The 20,160-nt window shown below is 34.2% G+C and overlaps 1 protein-coding gene across 1 annotated transcript in view; it reads right to left on the bottom strand.

The window, feature by feature from the left end:
- Window positions 1–20,160, bottom strand: part of CTTNBP2 (cortactin binding protein 2) — an 81,371-nt gene that overhangs the window by 33,458 nt on the left and 27,753 nt on the right. Inside the window, exons 3-5 of the mRNA XM_027893667.1 lie at window positions 16,869–17,093; window positions 9,304–10,954; window positions 2,957–3,160 (exon numbers count right to left, since the gene is read on the bottom strand). Coding sequence (XP_027749468.1) covers window positions 2,957–3,160; window positions 9,304–10,954; window positions 16,869–17,093 — 2,080 coding nt within the window. The remainder of the gene's footprint in view (window positions 1–2,956; window positions 3,161–9,303; window positions 10,955–16,868; window positions 17,094–20,160) is intronic.

The following is a 20,160-nucleotide window of genomic DNA, read 5'->3' as shown; positions in this document are numbered from 1 at the left end:
TGTATATTTTTAGGGTGAAGTTCTCTCTCTCAGACCTACAGAATTAGGGACAGTGTGTGTCAGAAACAAAGCATTTGCAATTAACTTAATGAGCTAGAAAAACCCTCTGCTGCAGCTCTCAAAAGGCAACTCTTTACAGGCAGGAAAGCTACGTATTTTGCAATAAGGATAAATTAGGACAGAATATTTCAGTGCTCTCTTTTCTTGTGTGATTCAATTTTCTCTACAGAATGGGCTGAGAGCATATAACAGCTGCTGCCACCATGCTGGTTACAATGTGCTCCACCATTTTCTAGTTATTTACATATCTCAAATGCTGTATTTCTTCACTGAAAATGTGTGGAAACTATTCACTTTTCACTCTTCCCAGACTGTCTGCAACATGGTGTTTGGTTCTGAAGGAAAGTACTCACTATGATTGCTCTTACCAAGTTTAGATTTACTCTTTCTTCTGGACAAATCTTTCCCAGGAGAAACAGGAAAATCTGGTTAGCTGACTTAGAAAGGTCCTGGAAATCTCCAAATCCACTTTGTCACTAATTTCATTTTGAAAATATTCACAAATATATAAAGTAAATCATGGTGCCATCACCCCTTAAGTTAAGCTTATATGTTAAATCTTATGTTTAGACTTGCTGATCTTAAGGGTCTTTTCCAACCTAAGTGACTGTATTCTAAGGATTCTAAGGAAAAAAAACAAACAGTCAAAAGACAGAAACTTACCACTGGCAACCCTACTCAACACAATGAAAAATTTGAATAAATTATTTTATCCTTAAATTAAATAAATGTAATTTCTTTCCACCTGCTTAGTTAAAAAAAGCTATTGAAAAGGACTTTTAATAATATTTATTTCTATTCTTCCCTTCTCAAACCTATGCATTTTTACATAAACTTGTTTTTAAAGGTCTCCACTTTGAATTGATGGATCTATCCATGCACTTGGGAACAAAAGCAAATAATGAAAAAGCATTATATATTAAAAGATAAGCATAAAAATCTTCCTCCAAAAATATTATAAAGCTACTACTCTCAATTTTCATGTAATGTATTAAGGAGACATCAACACTGCTGCTGTCTGATTCTCTAATTCAGACTTTATACAATTCATTTCCTTGCTAAAATGTGATGATTTGTATAACAAAAGTATTTTTCACATCCTGTCAACTATAAATAGGAGAGCAACACTAAAGCCTCTGTAATATATTTTTTATCTTAAAAAGTAAAAGATACTAAACAATTACAGGATGCATATGCATGTGTTTGTTTTTATTAGTGTCTTTTCACACTTCTGTCAAGTGCCTCTTGTATTTGAAATTTTGACAATAAAACAAGAAACCAAATTGCCTTTACTGTCAGGAAGAGCTGCTCAGTAATTGTAACTGAAAATCAGGGTATTTTCTTTGAAACATTTTTGGAATACAAGATGAGTAAAGAAGAATCAGGTCAATTTTGGTATCCCACAAACACCAGCAATGTAATAATAAATCAATGTAAGCCTAGAAGAATCCACTGAACATCCATTCAGGGAGGGAAGAAAAATAAATCCACACGATATAATAAACTTGGACTCTTAATACTGCAGATAAAACGTTGAAAAAAAAGAAAAAAGTGCAAAGGAGAGAAAAAAAAAGGACTTTTCCACTATTTTGAAGACCTAGGCAACAGGAAACAATCTATCAGGTGAAAAGACCCAGCTGTTCCTACAAAATAAACCATAGCACCTAGCAAGCAAAGACAAAATATATCATTCCAAACAAAGGGAAAATTCCTCCTTCCATATGCCTGGTAGCAAAATTAACCCTTAACCCCTTAAAAAAAAAGAAAAGAAAGATCTATCTGCCTAGCTATGGATTTTGTATTCTAACTTTACTTTTATTTTTAAAATACTCAAGAAAAGTTACTAAATAGCCTCTCAAAATACTATTTGGAACACCGGATCAAGGTTTTCTAACTGTGTTTCTAACAAATATTTTGTTAAATTAAACCACAAAGTAAAAGCAGTGGCTTTAATGGCACTATGTTCCACCTTCTACTCCGAAATAAAATATTGCCTTTACTAAAAATTAATGGAATTTTTGTCATTGGTATTGCTGGATTTCATCTTTAGTGTCCAAAACAGCATAATGATATTACTTGCAGTATAAGAAACTAGGAGATTTTTACATAATTAGAAAAAACTACAGTCATGTGCACTGGACTTTTTAAAGGAAGCTGCTGTTCAAAGCCTTATGTTAAGAGTTTGAAAATTATTTCTTGGAGTTTGTATCCCTGAAATTCACATCTATTACTAACATACTTGCTGCATTTCATAAATATATTCATAAAACATGAAGACTGACTGTTGAAAGGTTCAGAGAAGCTTCTCAAGGCAGAGGAGGGTTGTGGTAGTGGGGAAAGAAAAAGAAAACTTAATTTTCTCAGGAGGACCTAGAGAACAAACAAAGGCTATTTCATTTAGTTAAAAAAGAAAGATGGTTCATTTTATTTCCCAAGCAACACACTATTCTGAAAATATCTTCCATCATTTTCACTGCTTCTGATCAAAACCCTGGTGATGACCTATTCTTTCCTGCTTATTCCCTGGAGAGGAAAGTTCTTTCTTTCAAGTTGCTATTGCTGCAAAAGATCTTTGGTTCGTCACAGAACATGGGGTGATGATATCTGGTGGCTTTTTATAGGAAAGGAGTAGAGAATTAGAATGGATGTTCCTGCAGAATGCTACCACAAGCTATTTTCTTTTCAAATGTTTTCTGTGTTACAAAATTCTGCCTCCAGAAGCATTGCTTATATATATGCAATACCATACCATGACTTTGGTCACATAAACTATATATTCAGTTTCAATTTCACATTTTTAAGAAACATGCATTTCGCCTAATTGAATAGTAAAAACTTATGAAATAAGCTTTCACTACGTTACTTGGATGCCATAATAAAACTTAGTATAATTTACCTGTGTGTCCGTTCGTAGCAGCAGAATACAAGGCAGAATAGCCATCTTCACAAGAGTAATTAATGTCCAGTCCTTCTTCATTAAGCAGCATTGATAATAAAGTGACATTTCCCTGGGCAGCAGCTTGGTGAAGAAGGGTGGGCCTGCCACCCAGGGGGACAGGACCACCACTTGTTAACAAAGGGGTTAGGGAGGAAGACCAGCCTGTGAGTTAAAGCAACAGAAATTAGATGGAAGACACATAAATAAAGCCCTGCATTTTCTGTGTTCTTTTAAAAGCTAAAAAGTATCTTCAAGATGACAGCAATTGTTAGTTTAGCACAAGTTTTGTGATGATGCTTTGTCTGTACATTAGAAGCTATTCTGAAAAATAAAAACTGCATACAGGGGTGACAGTTGTTAATGCAAATGAATGGGATTTCATTACAAAAGGTCAATGTGAAAACTATCAATTGTAGTAAGCAGATGGATGGCTCAAAAAATTTATATTACTCAAATTCAGGAACTAACAAAAGTTTTATGTAAGTTCTAATTTATTTGTGATAGCCTGCAAAGATTTTTTTTAAAGTATCTACACAAAGGTTTTCAAAACAAAGTACTTATTTTCATATGAAATATTATCCTCCTCACAGTCTTCACGCAACCTATCGTATTTATATGTTTAGTATTTATATAACTTGCTTGCAGTTATAAACATAAATTGCACAGAGAGCTCTTAATGACTTTAGGTGTCTTTCAGTAAGTTTGAAAAAAACCTCAGATATCATTTACACAAATAATACAGAAATAACTGTATTAATTATTGAACTCTACCCTAAGGTAATGTTCCTTTTACTCAGTGATACTTAAACAACATATTATAAAATGCTCCAATGAGAATGACTAACAGGTTATATAAAATTTATGAGTAAAAGCCTTCAAGTCACCCCATTAACAAAGAATATTCAATCCAAGGCTCTGAAAGCTTAGGAGTTCTGGTTAAATGTTCTGTTGATTACTTAGCAGCTTTAGTAGGGACTCTGTTAAGAATACGAAGTTTGCTGCATAAGGCATGGAATATTTTGTGCGTTCTTCCTTGATCAAGGACTGCAAGAGAAAATGGAGAAAGGTGGGGTTTTAATTTTTTTTAATATTACCTTTAGAAAATCCACATTGTCTTTTGAATAAGTAACTTTGGCTTCTGTGGCCACAAAGAGGCTACTATATAAGGCTGAAATCTGACAATACAAAGCAAGTTTTATGCAACTTTTAATGTGGCTTTGCAATGTCCAAGACTGAACAGGAGCTGCAGGGCATTACCTTCAGCTCTATTCAAGCTGATCAAGTGCTATCCAACCTTCAACACCTTGAACTAGAAATAGTATGTGGCAGCAGCTCTACTATGCCATGATGTTTCACATTTTCGAAAACGAAATTAAATGGAAGTTCTCAGAAGAATTCCATAGATTGTAAGATCTGGATAAATTTTAATTAATGTCAAGACTTACACAAGAACTCATCATCTGAGCTGCACCAACAAAGAGCATGTAGCTTAATTCTAGTTCAAAAAACCAAAACAATAAATGGAGTATTTTCATATTTGTTTCTAAAGTAAGCTAAATTTATCAATTCAAATTAAGTTTACCAGTTTAGTACCTAAAGGAAACACATTTGCAGTATTTTCATAATATCAGCTTATTATTTAACTTGTATTTTTGATACTCATTATAAATCACTAGAGCTATGAAGTTACCTTATAAATCCAGCTTTAAATCAATGATAAATTGTAGAGTTAACTCCATGCATCTTCATATAACTTCAGTTCTGAAGCTACCTTCTGACTATCAATACTCTTACTAATACTTTCTTCTCCAATATTTTTAAATTTTGAGGCTTGAAGTTCATTAAAAAACCAAATAGACAATATACAAAGTAAACTGCATCCTGTAAGTAGCAAAATTCCCTGAGGTCCAAGGAATAACTTTTCTTACTCCTTTCCATTATAAAAGTGCTTTTATTTTTCCAACCTTTTGTTATTCTTTGAAATATAATAGCTGTGTTGCAGCTATTTATATATATACATATATATATACATTTATATATATATATTTATATATATATTTATATATATATTTATATACATATAAATGTTTTTAAAATACTAATTGTATAGTTTTTACTGTCTTGCTGTGGTATTTAACTGAGAGGGGATATTGCTCAGGGTGGCACTCCAATTATTAACATTTGTTAACAAAGATATACTAGAATTTTGGTAATATTAATAGTATTTCTGGGTTCCTTTCCTTTTTGAGAATATTTTTGATGTGTTTTGTTTATTTATTTGCTTAGTTTTAAAGCATCCTTAACAAAAATGCCAAAATGAAAGGAACTTTTTAATGCCACATGTAGTGTGTTAAGTTTCATTTCAGTTTCTTGAAATGAAAAATATGTTGTTGCAATTTGGTGATGAAATTCATTATACTAGATTACCATTAAATGCAAACCTTCTACTGAAAAAGATAAAAAAAATAGGTAATAAATATAACTTTATCTTCTATTATCAGTGTAAAGCAATGAAATAACGTTCAATTAACCCAATAAAAACCACCAACATTAGAAGATACCAATAAATAAGGCACATCATTATGGATGCAAAAAGTTAGGAAATGTGAAGCATCTGTGAAAGCTTGTAGGTCATGCAGTGATGAAGGGCAGAGGGACAGTCAAAAACAGCTTCTGGCATCAGCTTCAGAATGTGAGATGGTTAATTTCAGAGCTAGATCAGTCCTCCACCTCCCCTCCCACTTTTATCTTCAAAGCCAATTGTATAGAGAGAATAAATCAATCATTATACAAATGAGCAAACTAAAAAAATATACTTCATTGAAGAGTGACATAGAAAGCACAAAACCAAGAAGAAAGTGAAAGCAGAAATCCCAGGGGTACGGAAATCCAAATGCCTACATTTGTTTCCATTTTGAGGTCTTAGAGCCATTGAACTGTGGAAATCCAAACAGAGCAGAAGCATTTTGGCACCTGTTCAAAGACTGCTGAAGTTAATGAAAACACTGTAGCAGATTTTGAAACGCGCCATAAATGTTCCTTGTGATTTCTCTATCTGCAGTCTGCTTAACATTAACGACAAAAGCCGGTGTCTTTTCCTACCAGGCATGAAAAGAGTAACACGTGGTACAACGCCCCGTCTTTCAGCTAAGGTACTATGACATTTATTTAGCAGAACAGATAACTGACAGGATCAGTGCCCTGATTTTAAGTCTACTCTTAATAGTTGTTCTTTATAGAACCAAGACACTTCCTTACTGAAAATCTGGTTGTTGGTATGTTCCTAAAGCAATATGAGCTAACTAGGAAACTTTTTTAAAATTAATAATTGAAATACTTTAGTGATTATATTATTATCAATTTTTCTGACTCCACAATATGAAGAAAGATACATTAATTTATTGACAAACAAAAAAATACAAAAATGAAGGATTCTTTCAATGTCTTTTGATATGTTAAATTTGGGTTGCTCTGTTGTTAAAAATATTTAAAAATTCTGATTGAAGCTCTCTACTTACTATACAACAAAATATGAATAAGATTTCACTGTGCTCTGCTTTAATTAAAAGTAAAATTGAAATTCTAAACATTTTCTAAAAAAAAAAAAAAAAAAAAAAAAAAAAAAAAAAAAAAAAAAAAAAAAAAAAAAAAAAAAAAAAAAAAAAAAAAAAAAAAAAAAAAAAAAAAAAAAAAAAAAAAAAAAAAAAAAAAAAAAAAAGAGTAAATAAAACAGATGTAAATCAACCAGATCATTAAAACTAACTGAATCTGTCCCTAGAGGGTACGAAAATGGAGAAGGTTTCAGCAGTATTTGTAGTTTGTTAGATGTTCACCTCAAGAAAAGTCATATTTAAAAATGAAACTGAAAAAAGTGAGTAAGTGACAGGAATTCAGGCATCACTGACCACATCATCTTAACAAAAACAGTGTTATTAAATTTGATTTATCCTAAGACAAAAATCTATTTGCATATATATTTACAAAATCTAAATATTTTCTAAGCTTAAAATTTTGAAGGAAATGTCCTTCCATTCTTGCATAACATCTGCAATTGCAAAAACCCAAAAAACCATTGCTACTAACAAACTACTACAAGGGCAAATGTTCAGAGCAAGGAAGGTAAGGGAATTAAATGGACTCAAATATTTCCATCCCTCCCAAAAACAAGTGAAGGGAGTTAAAGAAAGAAAAGTAATCTTAACACAAGCAATACAATTGTAAAAAACTAATCATTTTTGAAAAAAATTCTATCTCTGAGAATTGTCTCTGAGAACTGTCACAAATTTTGTAAGAAACCCAAACTGACTATGTGGGAGAGGAGTCCTATTGAAAAGGCTGATTGTTCTCCTAAGAAAAAAGTTTACACTTCGAAGGACAAACTAAAGCAATAACAATACATGGAGTTATGAATTCAAGCACTGGTAATTTAATTATTAAGGTATGAGATTTATTTTTTTAAAATATAATCTAGAACTATTAATAATAAATTATTACCAAATATCATATAATTAATATAATACTAACTGAAATACACAGCCTAATTTACACTGATAGGAGACAATCTCTTGTCTACAAAAACTACTAATTTTGGAGCTGATTTTGCCAGTAATTTGTTACATGTTCATAAAATCTTAGGTTTATCTTTTATTACAGAAGTTTTAGTTCCATTATGAAGCCTAATAGCATCCGAAGGCATATTAAGTTTGGAAAATACCTGGAATACTGGAAGACAAATTACCTATCTAACATGGCAATCAGATTCACCTAGGAATAGGAATTTAAGATGAAAATTCAGGACATCCATATGAAAAACAGCAAACTGAAAGGCAGTCATCAAATCCAATTGTTGCTGACTCTGAGAAGCAGTAGAAAAATGAAAGGGTAAGATTTCTGAGTTCATATTTTTATTGGCACAGTTCAGAAAGAAGAAGGGATTCCAACAGTATCGTGCCACAACCAAATGTTAAAAGGATGACTAGGTTACTCTTGATACAGGTACAAAGTCTTCAATTAAGTGGAATGGGAATAAAAATTGCTTAATAATGAGAACCCTGGAATCTCCTATATGTACACACATACCAGCTTGTCACACACTGCTTTTGGAACAGCTTCCCCAGGAATTGGTGAATGAATTAGTGGTGCAGCTACCAAGAGAAAGTGGTTAGTTGTGTGATGGAAGATCAGCTGTGCAGGGCTTTTATACCCCACAGATGAAGATGCAGGGACTAGTGTTATGAGGGACTGAAGTACCATAACTGAACTGAGAATAACTGTTGAAAGTTTGAGACAATTCAAACATTATTCAATGCTGATGAAGGTCTAAAGTGTTCAAACTCTGTGTGTTCCTTTTCCTCACTGCAGTGCAAGCTGAAGAGGAGTTTCTACCTAATGTCCTAGTGCTATTGATCCCAGCAGGGAAAACTCGCTGACATAAAGATTTGTAGGAGATCTACAACTAATTGAAAGGTAGATCAGTATTGTCTTTGTTTACTTAACCACCATCAAGAAGATTCTCTGAAGTTGGTGGCAGATTAGACACATCAGTAAGTCCCCATGATGCAAACTGAGTAGCAGACATGTGCACTGACTCCAGACAAAGTTAGATTTTAACTTTCCAACGGCAAACTTTCGCCCATATCTGTTGAAGTAAACCTGTGAGATGCCATACATGAGTACTAAAAAGGCCTACAACTAAAAACCAGAAGAACTATAGAAAAATAGAATTAAAATTGAAATATTTTCTATAGGAATGTAGTGATATATATAGGAAAGTGCACTATTATTCAGGCAATTCTATGCCTTAATGTGCAACCATCTAATGCCATAGCAGAATACCATAGACCCAGCTATGTCCTATTTTCCAAAAGATTCACAAAGCACTGCAATACATATCCCCATGGAAGATACCTGCAGAGGCAATATTCAAAACATAATTTCAGACTAAGAAAACATTTTGAAGTCCAAAATAATAGCATTAACAAAAAATAAAAAAAATTAAAAGGAGATTATTTAATATACCATAATCTGCAGCTTATTTACTTTAAATATCAGTCCTCTTTATCTTTAAAAACACCCCTTCAATTTGGAAGCCTCCTTAAGGAAGCAAACTAATTAATAACATTACTAAATCAGCAAAAGAATTCCCATACCCCTGGAATGTGGAAAAAATATAAATGAAAATTTCAACTTTTAGAAAGCAAAAAAGAGAAAGTTACAAAAAGATAAATAAAACAAACAAGAGATGCATAAGAAAACCAAAATGTTATTTTTGAGGGAGACAGTTTGTAGCATATCAATCCCTTTACCTGATGCTGTTACCAGGAGGCTGTCTGAATCACATGGTCTACAGGATGAAGCACTAACAGGGTTTATGGAGGAGCTATAGGCAATGGTGGTGGGAATGACAAAGGAATTTTCTGAACATGCAGGTTGGTTCAGTCCAGGAAAGTGGGAAGGCCAGGCACCCACCTGAGATGAGGCTATGGCTGGTATGGCACAGCCTGCAGGTGCCACAGATAAATCTATAGCAGGTTTTGGTGGCAGCTGAGGTGAGGACTTAGAAATAATTTCCTCATTTATTACCCTGATTCCTTGTGGTGAACTTGAGAGAGGTGAGGTCACGGTTTTGCTGTCAGTTTTTGCACTTATATTTGGGGACCGATTACTGTCCATTAAAACTTTAAGCTGTGGGTGTGGTGGAGAAGGAGTTTGTGAAAGCCCAGGTTTTTTAGGAGGAATAGGTGGAGGGTTTCCTCTGTCAATTCTTGATACACTGGGAGTCTTTAAAGTCATTCTACCAACTGCGGGGTAAGTGCCAGCTTCCACCGAATGTGACGCCGCAGTTCGTGACGGAGCACTACTCTGGGGGCCCGTAAATCTTGAAAGAACTTGGGTAACAGTGTTCCGAGCTGCCTGTTTGGCAACTAGGTTGTCACGGCTAGCAGGGGATACGTCCCTCGAGGGAGGGCTTTGGGTTGTGTTTCCATTTTGGTCTTGATCATTTGCATTTGCTTGAAATCTAAACCTAGCTGCTTGGATTCGTGGATTTAGGCCTGGATGCCCAGTAGTATTGGCAGTTGGTGAATGCAAACTGTGTACAGATGAAGTGAGTGAGGAATTCTGAGCTGTGGCAGTCGGTGTGGTAGGGGTGCAAAGAGAATTACTATTTGGAAAAGGGGAAGTGCTACTTGGTAAATCAGGGGATGAGGCTGTATTTGGTCCATTTTCCTCAATTCTGTTTTGATTCTGTGCAAGAACAGGAGTTGTAGGAGGGACAAGTTCACTAGATGAAGATTGCCTATCAATGACAGGCTTCACAAATGCTGCATTGGCACACACATTCATTTTTGTATTGCCAGACATTGGTGGGGTCACTGTAGAAGGCTTTACAGAGACAGTCAAAGGCAACTTCTTAACATTTTCTGTGCTACTGTCCATCACTACAGTATCTGTTTGGCAGGCAACAGTTTTTGAACTTGTCTCTTCTGTTTCGACTGAAACAGAAACAAGATTCCTATCTTTATTTTTATGAGAAAGGTTAGCTTTGCTTTCATTTTCCTTTTTTAATTGCTCAATCATTTTGATCATTTTATCTCTCTCTTCTCTGAGATCACTGGTGTGTGTTTCCTCTTTATGAAGTTTGGCACGCAGTTGCTCTCTCTCTGTGTCAAACTCGGACAGCTGCTTTTCCATTTGAGCTTCCATTTGTGTACTCCTTTGTTTCTCAGCTGCAAGAGACTCCTCCAATTCAGTAGCCTTTTTCTTTTCCTCTTCAAATTTTGACATCACTTCTTCCAGTTTCTGGGCTTCTTCTACAATTCGGCCAGACAGCTGCTTGCACTCTTTCACTAGCATCAACACTACATGCTTATTCTTTCCACGTTCTTCTTCTAGACAAGCAGACAGCTTTTTGTGCTCCAGCTCAAGATTCTGTAACTGAGATTTTTCCATTTCCAACTGTAACAAAGCAAAGAAAATAATTCTGATTAACAAGATGGAGACTTTCATAATAACCTTGTATTAACTTGACACTGATATTTAGGGGTATGCCTAAAATGAACCCAGGAAGGGATTTGTGATGCCTAACACAAGTACACATAATCTTCCAGAAGAAAGAGACAGCCATATTTGAAGAGCAATTTAGAAACTACTTTACTTTCCTCCACTGGCAACATAGAGACTCCCCAAAGTGATTAAATGCTTGTGATGCTGGTGTGATGGAGCTACCTGTTCCCCATAAATATGACATAAGACATAACAGAAAGTCATCTTTTAAGTTAAGGAACCAGATGCAAGCAAGAGACGAGCTTTGAGAAAAGTCTTCGAGGTTAGAAATTAAAGGGTTAGGTTTTTAGGTCTTCCTCCAACTGAAGGAGATTAAGTCCATCATGACCATAATTAGTATCTTACATCTTGTTTTAACATTTTTAAACATGACACTCATTTTTGAGACCAACTTTTTGGCACAGGCACAAATATCTTCCTGTACTTACTAACAGTGGAAAGTCTCGTTGACGTCAGTGATGTATAAATTATGTTATAAGCTAGAATCAAAAAAACTACCTACTAAAATGAGGATAATGGATAAGAATAATTTTTCCCCTCATTCATGTAGTCATTGCCTCTAATTCTTCTTGCCTGCTGTTTATGCTTTTACTCACAGACAATCTTCTAGAAAGGCAATGGAAAAACATGTTAATATACCATTTTTAAAATACCTACTAATAATAGTGTAACCAAAATTACTTCCAATTTTTCCAAGAAAACTTTTACACAAGTCCAAAATAAAAGAGAAATTATTTTCTTTCTTCCTGCTCCTCCCTTCACATACCGATGCAGTAGCTTCCTATATGGCTAATCTGAATGACTGATAAAAAGAATCAAACAAATAAAATCCCAAGACATTGGTGACCATTTGACCATTCCTTTTCCTGTACTGTTTTTATTGGTTTAGTCTTGTCAGTTCTGCAGTATGTTTATGCAGAGAGTGATACAGAAAAAACAATTCAGATTTATACCACTAAAGTGCATTTTCTAAGTGGGTGCCTTTTCTGGAAAAATATTTTCCATTACCTATGAAAAAAATTAAATCAAGCCTTCACAAACATGAACGATTAATGCTGACTGCAACAGAAAACTATTTCTTGCTTCTACAATATGAGAACATTTCACAATACAAAAAAAAAAAAAAAAAAAAAAAAAAAAAAAAAAAAAAAAAAAAAAAAAAAAAAAAAAAAAAAAAAAAAAAAAAACACTAAGAAAAGCTGTGGCAAACAGCAGTACATTTAAGATCTTGGAATAAGTGATTCATTTCAACAGATGAAAAAAGAATCACAGATTATAGAATCAAATTATAGTGTCACAATAAAATTATACTAATTTCAGTTTTTAAGACAATACATCATTGTGAATATATTTACTGTAAGCTATCCTGTTGGAAACAAGATGGCCTAGGGGACAGGTAATAGCTATGGAATATCGTCCCTCTCAGTCAAAGGTTTAAATATTGTCTTGGTTTCTAGATGAAAACAAACCGACACACAGGTATAAAAAACTCTAGGCATTACAATGTAATAACTTTCTCAGAAGCCTGTTGCTAGAGCACACTATTCCATGTTCTTTCTAAAAGGAAATTAAATTTCTTAGCTCTGGAAGCTTTTTCCACATCACTGTACATGTGTCTACAATTCATTTTTAACTAAACTGCATTTACACAAAAGCTAATATAAATACTATTTTTAAATATCAGTTTGCTACTTTTAAGTTATACCATAGACTAGAGTTAAAACTCATGCCATCAAAAGATAAGTACAAGAGGGAGAGAGTTTGAATTTGTGATAGAAATAAATCCCACCTGCTACAGCTCATTGTCACCAGGATTAGTTTTTCCCCACATTAAAGCAGAATTCCAACACAAGAGGACACAAGAGGGATGTGAAATGACATAAAAAATAAATCCTGTATGAATTTACACTTATTGATGAATGTGTGTCTCAATCTTCCAACATTTCTAATTATGTTATCTAACTGTAAATTTCTCTTTCTTTTCTTCAGAAGAATGGGAAAACGCATAAAGATGTCATGGAGATATTAATGTGATGTATACTTTCCTAATAGAAAAATTTCTTCCTGAAATCATACCATTACTGTAAGAAACAGTGAACTAAGAGGAAGAAATCACTCTGGAAAATGATGCCTACATTTTAAACATCATCTTGGCTTCAAATGTTTCAAAACCTGTTTAGCAGTGGAGGGGCTCCACTGGGGTTTTAGAGCTTTATCAGGTTGATCAATACACTCTCTACAATGCATTCACAAATGACATCCACCCTTTCTTAAAAACAGAATCATAGAATGGTTTGGGATGGAAGGGAACCTTGAAGATCATCTAGTTACAACCCTCTTCATCTAGACATCTTCAACCAGACCAGGTTGCTCAGAGTCCCCAAAAGCAGTGTTAAATATATGAAAAATAAGCTATGGTATTATCAGTCATTGTTAAACAAACTGTATCAGCAACAACACCTCTCCAGTTAATTGTTGTGAAATTATATTACTTTCAAATAATTACAAGCAGTTTTTACTATATAGCTGGCATGAAATCAGCTTACCATACTATTATAATACCTTACTTGTAAGTATTGCATCTAAATAAAGGATCCCTAATATAAATGTAAATCTTTTATCTGATTTTGAAATACAAGAGCAGCATTATTTTCTCATTTTTCGTTGTCTCCTATGTGTATCTCTCTCCCCTATTCTTCTTTTGGCTGCATCATCTTGAATAGAAAAAACCTCTGAATATTTATGCTGCATTTTTTCCTTTAGATGACAGATTTGGAACTAGCTGTAATTATTTATTAGTTTATGAACTAACTACAAGCTGATTTTTGCAAAATGTACTATATACGTACACTAAATCATATCAGTAATATAAACATTTGGAAATGTGTCCAAGAAGGATTTGAAAAGGGGTAAAAAGGATACTGAGAAAAAATACAGTGTCTCACAAAGAACTAACCAGCAAAGGCCCTTCAAAGGCAAGAGACAGCATGCCTTCTGAGAAAATGTTGAGGAAGCTTGGCTTGCATAGTTTAGTGAAAAATAGACTGAAGGATGATCTAACAGCAACATATTGGATCCTTCTGAAGTGCCCTTACAATGATGACAAGAGTCAAATTTTTCTTAGTAATGGCAAGTGGGCCCTACCACAAAAGGTTATCAGAAAACTTGCCCTTGAAGAGGCTCAGTCTTGGAAAAAAGTTCTTCACAAGGGTACCAGTGCAGAAAAGCTGCAGCATTACCATTCCTGGGGGTTTTCAGATCTAAGCAAGACAAATTTACAGATGACCAGATATTCTGCTGATCATAATCTGCTTTAAGCACAAGGTTAGACTAAATCACACCAACAGGCCTTTTCCAACTCACATGTTTGTCTTTTTTTGAGCATGCATCCCAATACTAACTTCCCAGCAAACTCTTGATAAATCAAGAACTATCATTCTGATAGTCTGTTTTGTGTTCCCAGGAAAACTCGCAGCTACAAGAAAAGAATTCAAAGAGAGGGTAAAGGATGAAGACTTAACACAAAGCAGATGACATGAGGGGGAATTAGGTGTTTGTATACAGTAAGCCTGTGACTGACAGTCCTTTGTGCACCTCCTTGATTCTACAGTCTGGCATATTGTTATTCCTTGTTTTTTTGTGATTAAAAAACCATTTTATTCATACAATACTTTTGAGGTTACTATATACATAGATAATAAGTCTGCAGAAATAAGAGTTCAGTCTGAGCCTGTTTAAAGTTCAGTAATATCCAAAGAAAATAAACACAGCTGTACACAGACTTCATTATTTGGTGTAAGAGTGAGACAGTGAGGTAATTCCAAACATGAAGATAGAGGCATCACACACTTAGAGAAGGAGGAACCATTTTTAGAGGGAGGAGGTGCAGCTGGCTTGTATTTAGGTCACATTTGTCGAGGCTGATTTTTTTTCTTACATTGTGTCACCCTACTTTGTCGAACACTTTTAGAAATCCCTCAAAACACCTTCATCACCTTCTTCCATGGAAGGATTTGAGAGATGAAGAACAGACAGAAAAATGTGGAAGTAAGAGAATGTAAAACACTGAATGAATGGTGTGTGAATGAATAGAGATGGTTGAAAGATCCATCATCTGTTGCCACAAACCCAAAGAGTTTAGGAGGGTGCCCTGTACAAATAGCATTTCTTATTGGCTTTAAAAGAGGAAGACATAGGGTCTGTAGAGAGCCATGCACACAGCTGCTCAAGAACATGTGGTTTGTTTTCAAATCCTCAAAATTCAGATGTTAAGAAAAAAAAGTTCATGTACTCTTCTGGAAAGCAAAGACAAGAGCATCCTTTCCTGTACAAGCAGGCTTACAGATACAGACTTTGGTAATAAGCCTGAGCCAAAAAAAATGGACAAATTTGAATTTACATATCAATACCCTGATGCATTCTCAATATGTAAGTCCAACTTTAGTATCTGTCCAAATACTAAAAGCCAGACACAGATGAAGAATTTAAGTACAAGAACAGACTTGTGGCCATGCACTGAAACAAGACACTAATCCAACTGTCCTGGCAGATGTGTCAGGGTCTCTCCCAATACATTCTTCAGCCAGAATAGGTAAGCTTGCTCACTCCTTTCTATGCTGAGACAATCCCCTCCCCAAAATCTTAATTTACTGAAAAAAATAGGAAAAAAAATTCATATCTAACAGTTCTCAGAAAGAAGTGCTAGGCAAGTACAAGTAACAGTTCTCTACACTAAACTGTTTGAAGACTTACATATCATACATAAAGTCTAGCAATATTAATTTTTTTTTTTAATACAGCATCTGTTTTCTGGAGTCTTAATAGAGCAAGGATGCTTAAACTAAACAACAGAGCTAAAATAACAAGAAAAAGTTTGCTGATTTAATTTAGGCTTGTATTTCCAGCAACTTCCAGTACTTTTGTGTGCATATTTTTTCCCAAAGAAATTACAATCACTACCAGAATCTATTCTTTGTCAATTGCCTTAGCATGTTTGCTGTTTGGAGTTTTTTTAAATCCATGTAAAACTGTCACCAAAAAACTATTTCACAGCTGCAGAAGACATTCTATCCATCTTCTACCCAGTCAGGATGATTAAACACACAGAAAGCACTTTTTTTCCTAATTATTCAAAAATACCTGGTCTAATTAGTCTATTATATTACTGTTCCCCTCTTTTTTCTCAGAAATCCCTCCCCAGCATATTCATATTTAGCTGTGCTTTAGGAATGTATGGCTTACATATTGGTGAAATATTTGCCAGAAACCATTCACTTTCAAAATGACATTGTTTTATCTTCAGCATGTCACTTTTTTTCTGCAACATACTTGTTCCAAAATAATTTTCTTTTTACAGCAAATGTTCAAATATGAAAAAAAAATTTAGAGTTATAAGTAATTTTTACTGATTTATGAAATAGAGCCACCTAATATAGCATGCAAATAAATTATTTATTTTTCACTGTTTAGGTTAGAACAAAAATAAAAGTAGCTCCTCAAGGCTTCATGGTGTTTGTCTAAAAATACCTTGTGATGATGCTGTCTCAGCTCACACTGAGATATCTCCTTATATATCCACTGCATCAACTTGTACCAGTTATATTTCATTTATTCCATAACTAGAGCTAAATTCAGAGAACAAATGAGGTGTGCACAAAAAATATCACTAGAAAACTAGCACCTCCCTGCATATGACAATTAAGTGATAACACTTGCAATGATAATCAAGAACAAAAATGCAAATTTAGAAAGTGGTATGAAAGAACAAATCAGGAGAGGGAAAAGGAAAAAGTCAATAGCAGGATACCTTCTTTTGTCTGTTTTCAGCAGCAGCCAACTGAGCTGACATTCTTTCTTGCATTTTCCTGCAGTGAGCCATAACAGCTTCTAAAATGGACAGAGGGTTCATGCACATTGGTTTCTTTTCTTTATCACCAGCACCTGCCTCAAAGTCTCTCTGAAGAGCCAGAAATGGGTCACTCAGATTAAATCTTCCATATCGCTCCTGGATAAAAACCTCTTTGCGCCGGGCCTAATAAAAAACAAACAAGCAAACAAACAAAACAAAAACAGAGAAATAAACCTAAATGCATTCTTTGGAGTACATCCACACATAAAAGAGACTTAAACTACAGGGAAAGTTATATTACTCATTTTAAGGTTTTAATGTATTTTTTTGAGATATTAATTTACAATCTCTAGAAGAAAAATCTATCTCAAAAAATCACTAAAAAGCCCACAGAGCAGAGAGGAGGTGTTGGAATATTCCAAAAATAGATAAAACATTTATCTGTGATTTGGTTCAAATCCAGTTTTGAAGAATAAGTGAAAAAAAGAGGAAGAATAACGCAATTCTGAGACACAAATTAGGAGAAGAGGCCTAATGCTTACCCAGTGGGTTAGTAGATCATTTGGAAAGCTTGAAGTTAAAATTGTAACATATGAAAAGTTCATAAAAGATAACACACATTTCAAGGCATGAGAAAACAAAGAAGAACATAAGAATTATGTTACAAAAACTCCCCAAAGACTAACTACAAGTAACATACCCTAGTGAATGCCCAACTTTTTCCTATATATTGTCTACAAAATTGAAATGTTGTGGTAAATGAGAATTTGTCTGTACAAGTGTGCTTACATATTCTGACGCTTGAAATACTTCTGTTTTTTAATGTGATAGTATAAGTAGAACTTGAAAATATTTATTTAAAAAAAACCAGGTCTTTGGAACATAACCTCAGAAAAAGCTTACAGAGTTCATTCAGACCTAAAGTCTAGTTTATCTTACAAAGTCAGATAGCAACTGGTTGAAGAGACAAAAACAAACTGATAGAACCAAGTTATTTTTCATAAAGTGCCTTGCAAATAGTCCCCAATTAGTCTAATATTTTAATCCCTTAATTTTTAACTTATAAAATAAAATAGCTAGCTCCAAAGTTAGTATTACAAAGCCGGGGAGAGGAGCTGTATTTGTAACTCATGGTTCCGTAAGATGACCATACAGGACAGTATGTAGCTTAGGAATTCAACCCTCTTGTGAAGGACACTATCAAAGCCAAAAATCTAACCGTGAATAGATTATTTTGCTAATCAGTCAAACAAGATGACAAACCAAAGCAGGTTAAGAACTTAAATGGCAATGGAGGCACAGTCCAGATGTAGCAACTCAGCTGTAAATAAAAAAGAGACCACCAGAGCCCCCATCCTTAAATCCAGAGGCCAACAACAAAAAGAGAAGCCAAGAAGATAAACCTATCTTAGAGGCAAAGCCAATTACTCTTGCCTTTAAGGAAACACATTGTCAATCAGTGAAATAATGTGTATTTTCCAGTTTTTCTATGACCAGCTGTCCTCTTGGCACATACTGTATGCATGCAATATGAATATACTGTTAAATGTTCTCTAACATGCACAGTGATTAACAGAGCAAGGCAAAAAGACTCAGTGTGGATCTGCCAAAATAGTAACAGGACCGGGTTTGGATCCATTAACTAAGGAAAAGATGAAACTATATAGTAGGGTTGAGCTCCATCTGAATGAACATCAAATCAAGAATTAAAGTGGCTCTAGGAAAAGACTGTAGAAAAACCAGCAAATGGTTTGGGATGCATAACCTCAAGCACAGGGTAAAACAGACTGGCAACTCTCAAACCATAGACAGCAAAATCATGCAAAAATGCTTCCAACTCTAAAGGGAGCTAAATGTAAAACATTAAAAGAAATGTTTCCATGTTTCTATACAAGGACTAAAAATACAAAATACAATCATAGAATGAAGATGTATGATTTAAAAAGAAGGTACCAGAATAAAAGACAAAGCAGCTTGATAGCAGAGACAGTGAGTATTTCCCTAAAACTTAGACACAAAGTGGCAGAAATACAAGCTAGGCTTGAAGCTTTTTACATGATTCCTCCAGCCTCTAAATAATACTTCTGTCCCTTTGCAATTCACAAAAGTAGCTCAGTTGGGAGAAACAGAAATGCTAGAATGAGAATTTTTTCTCTATTACATTGTCTTTCAGCACTGAATTTCAAGTCATAAGAGTGAGTAGCAATACCAAGATACTTGCTTTTATGGCAGTCATTATCTGGGGAATGTACAGTCTAATATCATACATATCTTTTAAAATAGTCTGCATAATTTGGTGGCTGTGTTAAAGCAATATTAGAGGTGTTTCATATATAAACTTCAAACGGAACAGTAATATATACAGAAAATAACATTAAAATTCTGATTTAGAAATAATTAATTGAATTAATTTTCAAACAACATTTTCAGAAATAAACAGAATATCCACCCGCTATAGGAGGTCATCAGGACTGCTGCATTGTGAAAGGTGCCATATAAATTTATAAAACATCAGAATTAGTTTTCTGCACATACCCACTTGCATAGCAATGAGCATTTTAATGGAAGGACTGAGACTGGAAATATTTAAAAGTATGAAAACATGTCCATGGGAAGTGATTTTTGCAGTGTACACCATGTCAGTGGTACACAAAATTATGACTCAAGACTTGAGCTGAATCCCTCCAACAGCTAACTTCTAATAAAAGTGACAGTAAGCAAAAAGAAATCAAAGTATAGAAACCCAAAGATAAAACCCCTTTCAATAGTTAATTAATGAAATTCACTTCTGCAGTACAACAAAAGTTTAAACTTACTTACAAAAGCTTTTTAATTCAGTCCAATAAGAATATCACATTTATTTAGAACTTTTCATTCCTTATACAAGATCCAAAACATTAAAATAAAACTACTACTAATTAAAAAAAAAGAAACTCCAGAGTTTCTTTAGGGTTGCCTGTTTTATTATGTTAGATCAAAGATGGACTGCCAAAAAAAATACAGCTGATCTGAAAAACATTTTCAGAGAAGTGAAAGATGATCAAAATGTACATCTTTCTCTTCAAGAAAGAGCTAAGTAGAAATAGGACTTTTCAGTGTGAAACAGAGGCAATCAGGGAGAAAGATGCTTGAGGTCTGTACACTGGCAGGACAAGTAGCAATTGTCCCATGATCTAATGAGGGAAATCAGAGTTGGACACAAATTCTTCTCACTGAGAGCAGATAAGCACTGGAACTCACTGCCCAGGGA

Source organism: Empidonax traillii, unplaced genomic scaffold, assembly GCF_003031625.1.
Source record: "Empidonax traillii isolate 1590-97213 ecotype Southwest subspecies unplaced genomic scaffold, ASM303162v1 scaffold401:size1000279, whole genome shotgun sequence".
Classification (NCBI taxonomy): Eukaryota; Metazoa; Chordata; class Aves; order Passeriformes; family Tyrannidae; genus Empidonax; species Empidonax traillii.
This window is presented reverse-complemented; position numbering and strand designations above follow the sequence as displayed.